At 36.4% G+C, this 15358-nt stretch overlaps 1 protein-coding gene across 1 annotated transcript; it reads right to left on the reverse strand.

Moving 5' to 3' along the window:
• Window positions 1-4829: 4829 nt before the first annotated feature.
• On the reverse strand, window positions 4830-13249 carry LOC149798799 (uncharacterized). Its single transcript, XM_089957688.1, has 7 exons — window positions 13100-13249; window positions 10510-10627; window positions 9151-9462; window positions 8146-8371; window positions 7003-7145; window positions 6353-6490; window positions 4830-5941 (listed from the first exon to the last, which is right to left on the reverse strand). Exons 2-7 carry the CDS (start codon window positions 10604-10606, stop codon window positions 5754-5756), a joined length of 1104 nt encoding a protein of 367 aa, XP_089813814.1. The 5' UTR covers window positions 10607-10627; window positions 13100-13249; the 3' UTR covers window positions 4830-5753.
• Between the last annotated feature and the right edge of the window lie 2109 nt (window positions 13250-15358).

Below are 15358 nucleotides of genomic sequence, written 5' to 3' on the forward strand. Positions count from 1 at the left end.
AAACTGGTTTTGCTTTTTATTTTGCTTAGTTTAAGACAATATAGTTGTAACATTCATTTTGTTTAAGTGTGTGTGTGTGTGTGTGCGCGCGCGCGCGCGCGCGATATTAAATGTCAAAACAAACCCGAGTTTCTTATGGCAAATGTCATTACATAGTCTCTTTGTTCGCAGCTGATATTTATTCCGATTAAAAAATAAACCAACAAAAAATATTACAACGTACAAGTTGTACAATTTTTTTTATTATGCACCAATATGACAAGATAACCGGGTGGGATTTCGGATTTACAACATAACACTTTTGATGGGGATACAAATGCAATGTTTAATGATGAATGAAAAAAGAATTATGATTAATACGTACGTATAATATCCAAATATTGGATCAATTAACATAATCCACACGAATTAAATAATGAAAATACAAATAAATGACTTTACACAGTACAACCCCAAGGGGTGAATGATTCACAGTGATTACACAATGAAAGAATGATGTGTTTTACTAAAATAATAACAACTGGTATTTTACTCATATAGTAAAAATGTATGCACTTAAATAGTGAAAAATGATGAAAACAAAGGGACATAGTTACAAAATATCTTTACAGTCCCAAAAAAACATTGGGTATTACAAACCCCAAAGATTAGCCCAAGGCTAAAATATTACATGTATGGACTTACACACTCCGTCACCAGCACACTTGGCTACCAGTCGCACTGGTCAATCAAGCAGTCGGTACATGTATTCCAGGTTGGTCAATCAAGCAATCAGCGTCCACCAATCTCGATCAGGAACGGCCGATCACCTGCTACTCGACCAGTAACACTGTTTACTCAGCTCTACGGCTGCTATGGTTCAGCTTCACAGCTGCTAAGGTAAATTCCTATGGTTAGCTCTACAGCTTGTACCACGACGAATCCGATCACTCCGATAACTCTGATCACTCCGGTCAGTCCGAACACTCTGGTCAGCTCAAAATACATCTAACATCGTGTACTATGCATGACACGGGCATATACGATAAAACGTAATGACGTTATATACGGTAAGCTACAAAGATTACATTATCGGCACAATAACTGCCAAAAAATGGACAAGTTCAGAAGTAAACCCACCAGTGCCCGACAAGAATCCTACAGTACTTTTCTTAAAAATGCAACTTTATATAGTGCTAATATAAATCTCTTGCTACGTCACAAACAAGAATATAGAATATTTGCATGATACTACGTAAGCCGAAGCTACATAGAAAATATACAAAACTAAACGTGGTAGTACAATAGTTATAACTTATACACAAGAAATTATTAAATAATTCACATACCTCTACAGCTGAAGATGTGCAAGTCCTTAAATTGTATTGGTATGGTCCCTCTTCATCATAGAGAGGACCCCTAGTGCCGACATTTGAATGAGTATATGTGTTTTGTTGCCCCATAGTTTATGTAGTGCGTGTGTATTCAAATATAATTTTGACAGATTTATTAATCTGGATTAGGGTTTTGTACACCGTCCTACCCTAGTGTTTATATAGCTCCTGGTTTCTGAGCTTTAATTACCTTAGTGATCCTTGCCAGGGATCCATGTTGTCCAGTGTATGTTATATGCGTATGCCATATGTACTGTATGCACACAAAAATTCTTTTTTTTTTCTTTTTCTTCTTTTTGTATGGACTGGCTCTATAATCACATTTAGAGTTGTCTTTAGTTATGAGGATTTCCTTTTTGTAAAAAATAATTCCAACTAGGGAGGTCCGGTATTAGCATGTTGCGGCGGCACGTGACTCAGTTTTGTTCACACGTTTCCGCGACAGAGGCCAATACCTTCATTCCCATGCTTTGTGTATGTGTGTGATTTGGATTTTTATCGTAGTTTTAACAATTTTTCATCTGTCTGCGTGGGTTCGAGTCCAAGGCTCGGCTAGCGTGGGTACGTGGGAAAGCCTGCCAGTAGCTTCTCGTGGGTCGGTGGTTTCTTTCCTGGGTATTCCAGTGTTCTTCCTCCATCAGTTATACTGGCCGCCATGTATAGCCTATCTTGTGCTGAAAAATGGCGTTAAACCCAAGAACAACAACAACAACAACAACAATTTTTCATTCATATCGCTAAGATGTATGCAGTGTGGTAGTTTATAGTGATGTCTAGCACTGGGGCATCATGCTGCAGACATGTAGCATGATGTCCCACCCAGTCGCATTATCCTGACACCAGGCTGACCAGTCCTAACACTAACCTCTTAATGCTGAGCGCCAAGCGAGGCAGCTATTAGGACGATTTTTATAAGTCTTTGATATGACTCGGCCGGGGATCGAACCCACGACCTCCGGCATCCTTGGTTGACATTCTAACCGCTAGGCCACTGGAGCGGCCCACATGCTTTGAGTCCTTATCTAATGTGAAAGTGATTTGTGTTGAATGGAAAGGGAAAGTATAAGTTTGAGAATAAAATAATCAAGAGGAGAAAGAAAAGCGAATATTTTTATTGGTGATTGCGTATATGTTGTGCATTTTATCATTCGTAGTTTTAGTAGATTGTATATGTACCCCGCTTGTTTGTTTTCATAGTGTTCTATAATTTTACCTCACCTTTGGGGAGATCCGATAATATATGTGCTACCTCGCGTGAGCCACGTAGCCTAGACATCGTAACATCATATGCTCCTTAATCAGTAAGGCCAATCCCTGTCCCACTGTTTCCTTGATCAGTAAGGCCAATCCCTGTCCCACTGTTTCCTTAATCAGTAAGGCCAATCACTGTCCCACTGTTTCCTTAATCAGTAAGGCCAATCCCTGTCCCACTGTTTCTCTTTGTACCTATTGATGTTATTGCTGCATTAGTTTCTACGAGGGCTTAAGTGTTTTTATTATTATGTTATTTTATTAGTATTAAATTCAGCATTTATGTTGATAGAGAATATAAAAATTACAGTTGCAAAAAAAGATACAGAGAAGCTCGTTTAGGATAAACCTCTCGCATTAAGTCTGTTTCTGTTTGTATATCATATTAAATGAATTTATTGTTTTCCTTTATTCGGAATATGTTTTAAAAGTATATAATCTGGATATAAGAATATAGTTCAAGATTACAATCACAAAAATATGCAGAGAAGCTCCTTTAAGATAGATTCTACAGAAGAGTTTATACCTATCGTGTCGTGTTTGTTTCTGTTTATATATCATATTTATAAAAAAAAGAATTACTTTAAGGTCTACGTATCATTTCTACAGGTTTTCCAAATTTTATTAATAAAGTGTTTCAGTTCAGAGTATATTTTTCTTATCTGTGATGTCACTTGGATATAGTAATTGGTTAGATTGCACTCCCCCGTATTTATCTCACATCTTATTCGTGATTCTATACCTGTTTGTAGAAGTTTGGATACATCTTAAAATAATGATTTTTTAAATAAAGAATCTATATGGTTGTTACACAGCCTGCATGGTGGTATAGTTTTTATTAGGTGTCTGTTGAAGGCCACCTCTCCAGTCACCCATTTGTCATGCAGGTATAGGAACATCCTTCTTTGTATGGAGGTCGATCGTATAACTGCCCATTTATTCCATATATTCCCCCAGTTTAAATTTGGTTGCCGTAGTTCTCTCATGTTTCACTTTGAATATTTTATCGTATAGTATGTTATATATGTTTTTATCTCCAATCCAAATTTCACTATTGTCTCTGTACGTATATATTAAATCTCCTGTTATTTGACCACAACTTGGTTGTTCCAGTAACTTTGAACGTATATTATTTATAAAAATAGAATCGTTAAACCGGCACAAATAGCCATATATATATATATATATATATATATATATATATATATATATATATATATATATATATAGCTTCCTAGGGGACCATGGGTGAGCTATTTATATTTTATTTTATTTAAAATATTTGCCTTTTGTTTAACACTTATGTTTGGTACGTTTAATCCTCCTTTCTCTTTATATATATATATATATATATATATATATATATATATATATATATATATAAATTAAATAATGCATTTCATTTTTCCATATAAAGTCTATAATCTTTCATTCTATGACCTTCGTCATTGCTTCGGTTATGTGCACTGCATTCATAATATAGCTGAGTTGATTACACATGTAAGTTTTAGCAACCTGAATACACTCCATTATATTGAGTGTTGTGTGTGACCAAATTTCAACCTTCTGTTCTATCTTGGTTAGTAGTTCACGGTAGCTGAGATCAGTAGAGTTCCTCCCATATAATATTCTTAATACTCTTATATACTTTTTAATTAAGTGGGGAGATGGTCCAGTGAGATTACTTCTCCAGTTGCCTATCAGTAATATTTCTGTCTTATCATGATTAATTGCTGACCCAGAGGATTTTCCAAATTGTGTGAATTCATATCGTAAATGCTTAAAAGAGTAAGTTGTCTCTGGTGGAGTTTGTGCAGTCGTCTGCATGTAGCAAGTCCTTAAAGTAGACCGCTCACTGACAAAACGTTCCGTAATGTAAAGATTTTGTCTTACGGTGAGACATTTATACACAGGCGATGCCGCAGTACATATCAGTGCGCTGGAAGTATTCGGTTCTTCCCATCGAAAGCACTTCGCACGTGCGACATAGGATGAACCGAACTCACTATTTCGAAATCTTTGTACAATGTACATAAATCACCCTCGGGTATCGTTGTACACAAAAGCGAAACCCCAATACATGTATTTAATAAATAAAAGGATTAATACAATTCCCTGACAACCACAATATCGACGCTCAATTATGACGACGGATGGCGGTGGGTAGGGGTGGGGTAAGTAATTAACACCGAATCGACAAGGAGGAAAGATGACAAAATTTAATAAGACACATCAAAACATTCATATTTGAACAAGCTAACAATAATTTTTTTAAATTAACTTTACCATACAACAAATATAAAATTGTTACCCTGAGCAATTTTCTGTGTCAGTACATTTTACGAGTTTATACAATGACATTTCTGTGAGTATTTATGAACAATATCCAGGCATTTGATGCATCTCTTTTATTGCTACAAAACAAATAGATCTCTCTCTCTCTCTCTCAGACGGTCACAATGATGTGTAACACAAACGGTTTCCTAGCAGAAAAGTGACGTTCATTCTTTAAACACTGCACATGTTTGCTTTAGTTGCTCCAATCGATATAAGACATCATTTTAATAAACCTGGATAGATCACTCCCGTTATTAACGTGCCTGACTACATTGCAGTCTCCTACTGTTATAGTGTCTTGTAATATATGTACTGTAGTGGCACGTATTGACAGTGTCATGGAAATTTACTAGTACGTAGCAACATAGAAAATCAATGTATGCCATTCATACAGTATCTCTTTCTCAATCTCCCTACGTGCGCGTTTGTAAATTGACTGACGAGTGGCATAAAATACAAACAATAGCTTTGGGATGAGGGTACAGCGGCTGAATTTTTAAACGTTCAACTGACAACACCCGGCTACCCTCGCCACATAACAGTTGCGTATAACGCGTGCCTGTTTTGTTATTTCCACGGCTGGTCACAAGTGGCGGGCATGTACAAATAATGGCTATCGGTACTGAGGGTGTACTACATGGGAACGTACAGTATGCTTCATACAGACCATGAGCGTACTGTCGCTGTCAGCGCGGTATTAAGATACTTCTGTCAGTACTAACAGATAATACGAAGAACTAGATTACTTAGAACTGAACAAGTCAATGAAATGTTTTAGAAGTCTCTGCGATTTCAAACAGGCGATATCGACTTTGGTTCGTAGCTCAACAACGAATGCAGCTGTTCGACCGTTCCCGTCTTAGATGTAGCAGTGTTGTTGTTCAAAATGTCTGCACTTCCCGTTTCCTCTGATTTCCCATCCAAAACCATTTTTACTTTTTTGGGGTGATAAACAAGACTGGAACTATACTGGAGACTGGCTAAAAATTGAAGCATACAAAATGGGTCAATTTATAAGCTATAGGTTTTCGCCTTGCATCATCGGAACCTATCTTGCAAATGTATGTTACAAGGTTAAGAAGAAACAACATTATACAAAATATAAAATAAAGGACACGTTTACATATTTCCTTTACCAGTTAATTACGATATAATGTTTAAAGAAAAGCTATAATGTAATAATGATTGCGTGAAGGTATTATGCCTTTGTTGGAATTACCAGTTTTAAATCAGGCTAACAGCATTCCGTCATTATCTGCAACCCAAACTTTATTTATTTTTCGTTTATTTACTCTAAACCTGGAATAAGGCACTTCAAGTATGTGCCCATCAGAGGACCGAGCCGAGTTTGTTGGAGTTAAAAATATTAACCTAACTTCAGGTTTACTCGCCTTTTCTTGTGTTTTCCTTTCTCCTATGACAAAAGCGAATAACAAGGGTAACACACAAAAGGAGGATTATGAACACAAGCATGGTGGATAATGTATATACAGCGACCACGAGTTCTTTTTTGTCAGGGTCCGTAGAGTCTGAAATAATGAAAGAATATAAAAATTAGACCACAGCGATTTTATTTGCGCTGATTCACTGCTGTTTTAACAATAGTCTTACAATGCCTTCAGGATTCTGTAAGAAAGGATATACGATCACTGCTACTGATTCTCTTAATTCTGAAAAATTATGAGAACACTTGGACGGAAATCCCAATAAAAAGCGATTAATTTTGATTCCAATAATTAACACAGAGCAAACATGAGAGAAATTAACAAACTTTTCAATTGCCTGAACGAGGTTATAATTTTCATACTTAAATAAACGTGATCTTGTAAGAAATTTATTATTTGTTGTACCTTTTATATTTATAGAATGATCAATTTTGATGAAACATTATTTGGTGCAGAGACTATTGTCCTATATATATATATATATATATATATATATATATATATATATATATATATATATATATACACACACTCTGTATCGAAAATAGTCCAAAGAGAGAGAGAGATAGAGGGAAAAAACCAGGGTGATTACTTACTTATCATCTGTATTTGTACGTCTATACTTGTCTGTCCTTCAATGACTTGGGCATTGGCGAGCACACATCTGAACTTTCTGCGCAAATCTATTTTCTGTACCTTAGAGATTGAAAGATTTGCACCACTGATGGAACCTCCTGACCTTAAAATGTAAATATGTCATTATTGTATATTGTTTGCTCTGGAAGATCATAAATTGGAGACGGGATATGAGTTGTTATCCCGGATAAACCATTCCACCAGACCAAAGACGCCATTGTTACACACACACACACACACACACACACACACACACACATATATATATATATATATATATATATATATATATATATATATATATATATATATATATATATATATATATATATATATATATATATATATCCGTAAAGGAGCAAAATGGCACTGAGATAAATATTTAACTATCTGATATATATCTTTGCTTGAAATTTGTATCTAACTTTGTACCATTGCATTGAGAACTAATACGGAAGCCTACATTTGAATGTAATTTTCTATTATTGCTTTGCAAAATGAAACGGAAGTCTTTACCTTAAGTTTGTTTCAGATTTCATATCCTTGCGTGTATATCAAGACGGAAATCTTCCTTGCGTGCACACCAAGATGGAAATCTTTGCATTAAGACTGTATCTAATTTCTTCTCTTGGCGTGCAAACTAAGACGGAAATTATTGCCTAAAGCTGTGCAAAATAAGATTTACACATACCTAATTTGTAATATTGGGAAGATTGCATTTGTCATGAATTTCCGAGTTGCGGTTTGTATTCAGTTGTGAGATAATATAACCTATATACAATGATGCCAATTAGTTTCAAATAACTACATTGACAGCAAGGGACACAACATTTTGGGCTAAAACCTCATCAACGCCTTCTTGCTATTGCTGTTTTGGGTTTAACGCCATTTCTTAGCACAAGATGGACAATATATGGTGGCCCGTGTAACTGGTGGAGGAAGAAACGGGAAAACCTCGGTAAGAACCACCGACCCACTGGAAGCTACTGGCAAGCTTTCGCACATATCCATATAGGCCAAGCCCGAGACTTGAACCCACGCGCACAGAGCTGATATGTATACATCATACAAATCATGTCTATAAATTACATTGAGATACATACCTTGTGAAAAATGTCACGTTGTACCGGTTATCACCAATGGAAGAAGCGTCAATCCAGTTCTCAGAGTTGTCATCCCGGACAAACCATTTCACAAAACCAAAGTCGCCATCGTTGCACCCAAAATAACCAACGCATGGAAAGGTGACATCTTCTCCAAAAGACTTGATGTACAGATCTTCAGGGTTTGGGTATATCGCGAATGGACCTCTGGCAAGCTCATCACACGCTGAAGTAAACAGAAAGCTTACAAATTAGCTAAAGTTACTTTTATTCTTCTTTGTACACAATCGTGCACATCGAAAGTACCCAACTTAACGATATCGTAGCCTCAAATGAAACCTTGATAGCTCCAGGTTACGAAGCGATCCTATATTGCTGACAGAGCAACAAAATTGCAGTCTAATTTACCAAGTTGTTTAAATCTCTCCTTTTCAAACATGAGCATTTTTATGACATTGAGCTTTTTCTGTGTGTCGAGCTCATCCAATCAGACTCCGTATTCAAAATGGAAGTCTATTCTTAAGAATATTTCACTTTGATAGTTTTTGATGACACTCATAATCGATTATGTTTTAATAAGCTTCTCATTTTACTTTTTGGTTCTAAAAACGAAGGAGACTTCCCTTAAAAGCACGTGAATCACACACCGCTGCTCCATTTTTAGCTGGAAGATCAATTTATTACTTAGACCAGGGGTCTCAAACTAAAACCACCCTAACGGCCGCGCTACCTTTGTTCCTCTCATGATACCTTGTGATGCCAATCATTTTGCAGGCCACATCATACGGCTTGGCGGCCCGCGGACCTTTTGACGTTGTGATGAAACATTTAGGATTACTTGGGATTTAATTCACAATACCGTAAATGTCTTTTGAATTTTCACTTTGCAGTCAAGGGAAATAAATAGTTTGCTGATTTTACTGAACATGTTTATTTCGCTTCCTTCTGCTACATAGAGTCGTAACACTTTTTGATGTTGTTGTTTTGTTTCTTTTTTATACTCACCAACCACATTAACTTGAAAATTTCGCTGTATGAAGCCATTGCTGCTTTTAACTATACACCTATAAGAAGTCTGATCAGAAATGTCTGCCTCTTTGATCTCCAGCACTTGGCCATCTTCTATAATATCTGGCTTGTACTCGCTACACTGTGCATCATCATTACAGGGGAGGTAATCCATCCATATGCCTGCTGATTGATTCCATCTGTACCACGTGATAATGTCGTAGTTTGAACTGCAGCATTCTAATGTCAAGTAGTGCCCAATTCTGACATACTCCATCAGAACGTCGTTAGATGCGAGCATCTTCTGGTCTAATGAATCAACAAGATAATGTAATTACCGCAAGTTAGCGTACTTAAGTAATTAAATCAAGCTATTGTAATTAACAGAATACCGAAAGAAAGACTTTTCTCTGGTCTTTGTTAATAACTAATGCAAACTATGCATTCATTCAAAATTACTTTGTTATCTAGCGATGAAAATATTGAGATTCGTGAAATTTATTGCGCTCGTCTAAGGGGCACAGTGTCTCACTTTCGCTGATATTGTATGAAAAGAAACGACGAATAACGAATGATTCCGAATGATTCAAAGGCGATAGCTATCATTTTGTTGAGAATGCCATCTTTGGTGATTAAGAGTAACATATTGGCAGCATTACGTCATAGATGACAAGCACGATGGCGTACTATGCACAAAAAAAATGCATTTGTAAGATGTCCTCTCAAGTAAGAGAAAAAGGAAGATGATAAATCTTTAACTCCTTACTTACTTTATTTCTGTAAGTCTGTCCTAACTACTTTTTAAATGTGAGTGCAAATTATATGAAAATTTAATCAAGAAATTAAAATTCAGTGAACATTTAAAAACTGGTTCATTGCATTATCTCTCTCTCTCTCTCTCTCTCTCTCTCTCTCTCTCTCGCAAGAGTATGAAATTCGACTGACGATCAAAAACAACATGAAAAATACAATCTCCCCAAATCAAGCAATACAAATCAGAAAATAGTTACAAGTTTTCAGGATCTCATTAAAAACAATAAAATAATATTTAGCATAACAATAGGACCAGCATATATTTGTTTCCCAATACACGTCTTTCCAAAGAGCAGATCATATATATCGGTATGTACTAAATAGGATTTATAAAATTTGTAAAAATTAAAAACACTAACAGTTTATACTACAATATGTACCTCTTCGCTATTCCTAAACATCCCCCTCTCAGTTGTATTTTATTTTCTTAATGTTCAATTTTTATTCCGATCGGAAATTTCATGGTGAATTTCTGTCTTTCACTATATGAATTCATTCTTAAAAACGAGTCCTCTACCGCCCCTCGCTGTAATGTAACCTTACCGTCTGTCTCGCTTCTGACTCTCGGACATATTCTAGACTGGCACGCTGTCACGTTGAAAATTAAAAAGATTATTTGTGTCTTTGCTCTACAATCCATTCTTTCTGTATGAGTACGAGTCTGAAATGGTAAATATATACACATATGAAGTCAAACACTACATGTAAATATACAGATTTAAATAGGCGTGTGAGCTCGTGTTATAGTGTAGAGGGCGTGACTAACTTCCTTTATACTGGTCGTGCTATATTTGGAAGCTTTATCTATGTGAAACATAGTTGTGGTACGAAATCTATACTGCAGTGTGTAACTGGATTTATCCTCTCAATTGATGTACCCAATATGGAAATTACAACGAGTTGCCATAAATGCACTTGAAACTGGTTTTCGTCGTCCCACACACATACACACATACAGAGCCTATTGATGTGGTCACATGCATAGTCATTACTAATTGCACGTCTTTCATCTTTCTTTAAGTATAACTCTCACACATTCGCCTACACAAAAGCCGTTCTACTTAAATATGAATTCCTAACTTACGTAAGGAACAGCCGATAACAAGGTTTATCGAGTTTAATAATAGAAGCCATGTGGTGACTGTAGATAAAAAAGGCTGTAATAGTTAGGGGCGGCTTGTCTTGACAGATTAATCCTGGGATGTAGTCATTCAGACCAGCACACCAATGGTCCAAATGCACGTCATGACAGAATAATCCTGGATAGTAGCCACTCAGACCAATGGTCCCAATGCACGTCATGACAGATTAACCCTGGGTAGTAGCCATTCATACAAATGGTCCAAATACACGTCATAACAAATTAATCCTGGGTAACAGCCATTCACACAAGCACACCAGTGGTCCAAATGCACGTCATGACAGATTAATCCTAGTAGTCATTCACACCAGCACAACAGTGGTCCAAATGCACGTCAGGACAGATTAATCCTTGTTAGCAGCCATTCACAACAGTGGTCCAAATGCACGCCATGACAGATTAATCCTGGATAGTTGCCATTCACACAAATTGTCCAAATACACGTCATGACAGATTAATCCTGGGTAGTGGCCATTCATACCAGCACACCAGTGGTCCAAATGCACGTCATGACAGATTAATTCTGGGCAGTAGCCACTCAGATCAACGGTCCAAATGCATGTCATGACAGATTAATCCTGGGTAGTAGCCATTGACACCAATGGTCCAAATGCACGTCATGACAGATTAATTCTGGGCAGTAGCCACTCAGACCAACGGTCCAAATGCACGTCAGGACAGATTAATCTTTGTTAGCAGCCATTGACACCAATTGTCCAAATGCACGCCATGACAGATTAATCCTGGGTAGTAGACATTCACACCAAAAGTCCAAATGCACGCCATGACAGATTAATCCTGGGTAGTAGCCATTCACACCAGTGGTCCAAATGCACGCCATGACAGATTAATCCTGGGTAGTAGACATTCACACCAAAAGTCCAAATGCACGCCATGACAGATTAATCCTGGGTAGTAGCCATTCACACCAGTGGTCCAAATGCACGTCATGACAGATTAATCCTGGGTAGTAGCCATTCACACCAGTGGTCCAAATGCACGTCATGACAGATTAATCCTGGGTAGTAGCCATTCACACCAGTGGTCCAAATGCACGTCATGACAGATTAATCCTGGGTAGTAGACATTCACACCAACATTTCAAATGCATGTCATGACATTAATCATGGGTAGTAGCCATTGACATCAATGGTCCAAATGCACGTCAGGACAGATTAATCCTGTGTAGTAGCCATTCACACCAGCGGTCCAAATGCACGTCATGACAGATTAATCCTGGGAAGTAGACATTCACACCAATGGTCCAAATGCACGTCATGACAGATTAATCCTGGGTAGTAGCCATTCACACCAGTGGTCCAAATGCACGTCATGACATATTAATCCTGGGTAGTAGACATTCACACCAACATTTCAAATGCATGTCATGACATTAATCATGGGTAGTAGGCATTGACATCAATGGTCCAAATGCACGTCAGGACAGATTTATCCTGGGTAGCAGCCAATCACAATGGACCTGAAGCTTTTAACTCTTACTCAACCACATGCGTACTAAATTCCTCGAAAGTCTTAAATTTTAATCACAACAGTACTAGGCTAAAAATCTAAACTATAGCTTAAAATTTCCTTTAAAAAATTCAGCAGTTTGTTCAGAGATAACTAGACATCAAAGTTAGCTCACAATGTCGTGGAAAATAACATTTTGACAAGTATTTGTTAAAAAATCTTATGACAACTGGTTACATTTTATAGCTGATGATGATGACGATAATGTTGATGATTATGGCAAATTGTATGATAACTGAATGTTATGGCAAGTCATGGGACACCACTGTCACCCCAATTCAGCCTTTCCCCAAGTATATCAATAATCGTTTTTTTTTTTTTCATTTTTTAACTTTTGTGTAGTTTATTAAGAATATTTTTCATTATGTGATCGTAATGCTAAGCACTTTTGCTTGAAGATTTGGAATATACATTAAATTTTAGAGAAATTAATAAAATTATCGAGAACTTAATTTAACCTACCTCAAGGATGGCTCAGTAAAATTCACGATATAAACCAAGATATTTACTCAATGCTTTACTTTTAACAAGTGAACGATCTTCCATCTATATATACAGATATATATTCATCTAACGGAAAGCGGGAACTCGATGAACTAAGCAACGCGACAACTATTACATTAGCTTTGAATAAAGATTTCTCCTTGTGCTATTTTAATACACGACACCCTTTATTTGAGTCATGTTTCCAAAAATAGGACACTCATGTGTTATGCGGCGTATATACATGTGTCTCTACTTTTGCTTACAAACGAATCAATATATAAAATTACTTTTAAGATTACACTGACTCATTGACTATTATTGTTTGATGGCAGAACAAAATTACACCGCGAAGTCGTATGTTTTGATATACTTTTCTACTCCCCAAAGTAATAGGAATACATTTAAAGGAGGAGAAAACAAACTCAAGAATTATCAGGAATTTAAAGGCATGGCAGATTTTTTTTTTCTCTCCGGTGCTGGACGAGTGCAAGTACTGGTGTTATTGTTGTTTATGCTGGTGGTAATAGCACGATGAGAAGGAGAAGAAGGAAGTTAAAGAAGGAGAAAGAGGGGACTATGATTAATACACTTTGCTTCTGCTAATCATATTTGCATAAACAACAGCAACTACTACTACTACTACTACTACCAATCGTGAACATCGTCATCATAATCGCGAATCAGTTCATACACCAATCTTGTAACAGATTGATCACATTTCAATTCATTTTCTTTGCCCAGTTTAGCTCCGAACATAGGCAGATTTAAGATGGCGTCGAGGAAAATACTACAGTTTACACAACGAAAGACACAACTAGCATAATTCATAACAGAATAACAAATAAACGCGAAATGTAAAATAACCACATTATTTGCATGATTATGATGACGGTGTATTGTTTTCGATCGATCGATCAAGCAATTGATTGATCGATATTGTTAATAATAATATTATTATTAAATTTAGATTTAAATTAGATCCTGATCTGTTTGCACAGTGCGGCGTCAACGTTTACAACAAAAGCTTATTTTATAAAATAGTTTGTCCGTAATAAGTTTGAAATGTTTTCAGATTAGGTTTCTGAGGATTTGGTAGTTGAGATTAATATTTGTGGCAATGAATTCCAGTCATTGATTGTTCTGGGCGAAATGGTAATTTGTAATTATCGGTTCGTATTTATTGTATCACATAAGTATATTTATGTTAATTTCTACTGTTCGTTTTCGTTTGATTAAGTTGTGGCATGGTATTTTTTGTTTGCTTTTCAGGATTACGATTAATGAACTTAATTTGTGAATTATAAACAAAATAATATTTCAAGGCTAAATTTCCTGCCCAATACAATATTTTTGGCTGCTTCATTGCAGGCGACACTTTATGACTGTTTAATTTGCATTACAAAACACATACTGGGATTAATTTATACAACCAGTCTGCAGATCCTGCCTGCTTACTGATAAGCCGGTTTACAGAGGAGGCCGGTAAACAAGGAAGAGAGGAGCCGCTTTAAAAAGGTTCACTGTACAAGTAATATACGTTCAATGCCTCCCTTTGTGTTACGGCGCAAAGGAAAACGCAGTATGTAGGGGTATAAGGAGACCTTGTAAAATCATATATAACACAAGTATTTGTCATTCCTCTGTCTGTCTCCAAAACAATATAATATACCGTGGTAAACTAAGCTTATTACACATTACAGGACTACTTGGTACCTTTGTAGCATGTTTTTTGTGTCCTTTGGTACGAACAACGCCTTAGCTGTACGTTCGGAAAGAAACAGGGAAAAAACAGCAAAACAAGTTGTGATAGATCAAAATGTTTAATGCATGAAGTGATTGATAATCGTACTGATTAGTATTATGTTGTTGTTGTTGTTGTTGTAAAACGGATCCTGCAGCTGTGAGATTCTTAACATTTTGGCAGGTACGAATTCATAATAATTCTTGTGCTCTGCGCCAGTCTTGTAATTTATTCCAATAACTCTCAGGGAAAATGTATGTAAAAAATAATATGATTTCACGGTGGGTTGTTTTTGTTTTTTTAAAATGTCATCACCACAGTTAAATTTCTGAACCAGCTTAATAAAACAAGACTTTTTTTAAACCTCGATCCATCTGTGAACGATACAAATACACATGTAGGATATTTTTGGAAACCTACATAATACTAAAGATATCATTACACCATGTCTGGATGTGTCGCAAACGATACAAATACCTGTGTAGGCTATATTT

The sequence above is a fragment of the Sinohyriopsis cumingii genome, chromosome 5 (genome assembly GCF_028554795.1).
Source record: "Sinohyriopsis cumingii isolate HCF-2022 chromosome 5, ASM2855479v2, whole genome shotgun sequence".
NCBI classification, from domain to species: Eukaryota; Metazoa; Mollusca; class Bivalvia; order Unionida; family Unionidae; genus Sinohyriopsis; species Sinohyriopsis cumingii.

Excerpts from the sequence above, each read along its gene's own strand:
- LOC149798799 (XM_089957688.1), bottom strand. The coding sequence starts at position 10,606 with ATGGATTGTAGAGCAAAGACACAAATAATCTTTTTAATTTTCAACGTG. Across the intron at positions 6,491-7,002 it reads CGTACAAATACAGATGATAA|ACTCTACGGACCCTGACAAA; the intron begins GTAAGTAATCAC and ends TCATTATTTCAG. Across the intron at positions 5,942-6,352 it reads AAAGGAAAACACAAGAAAAG|CCAGTCTCCAGTATAGTTCC; the intron begins GCGAGTAAACCT and ends TTCAATTTTTAG.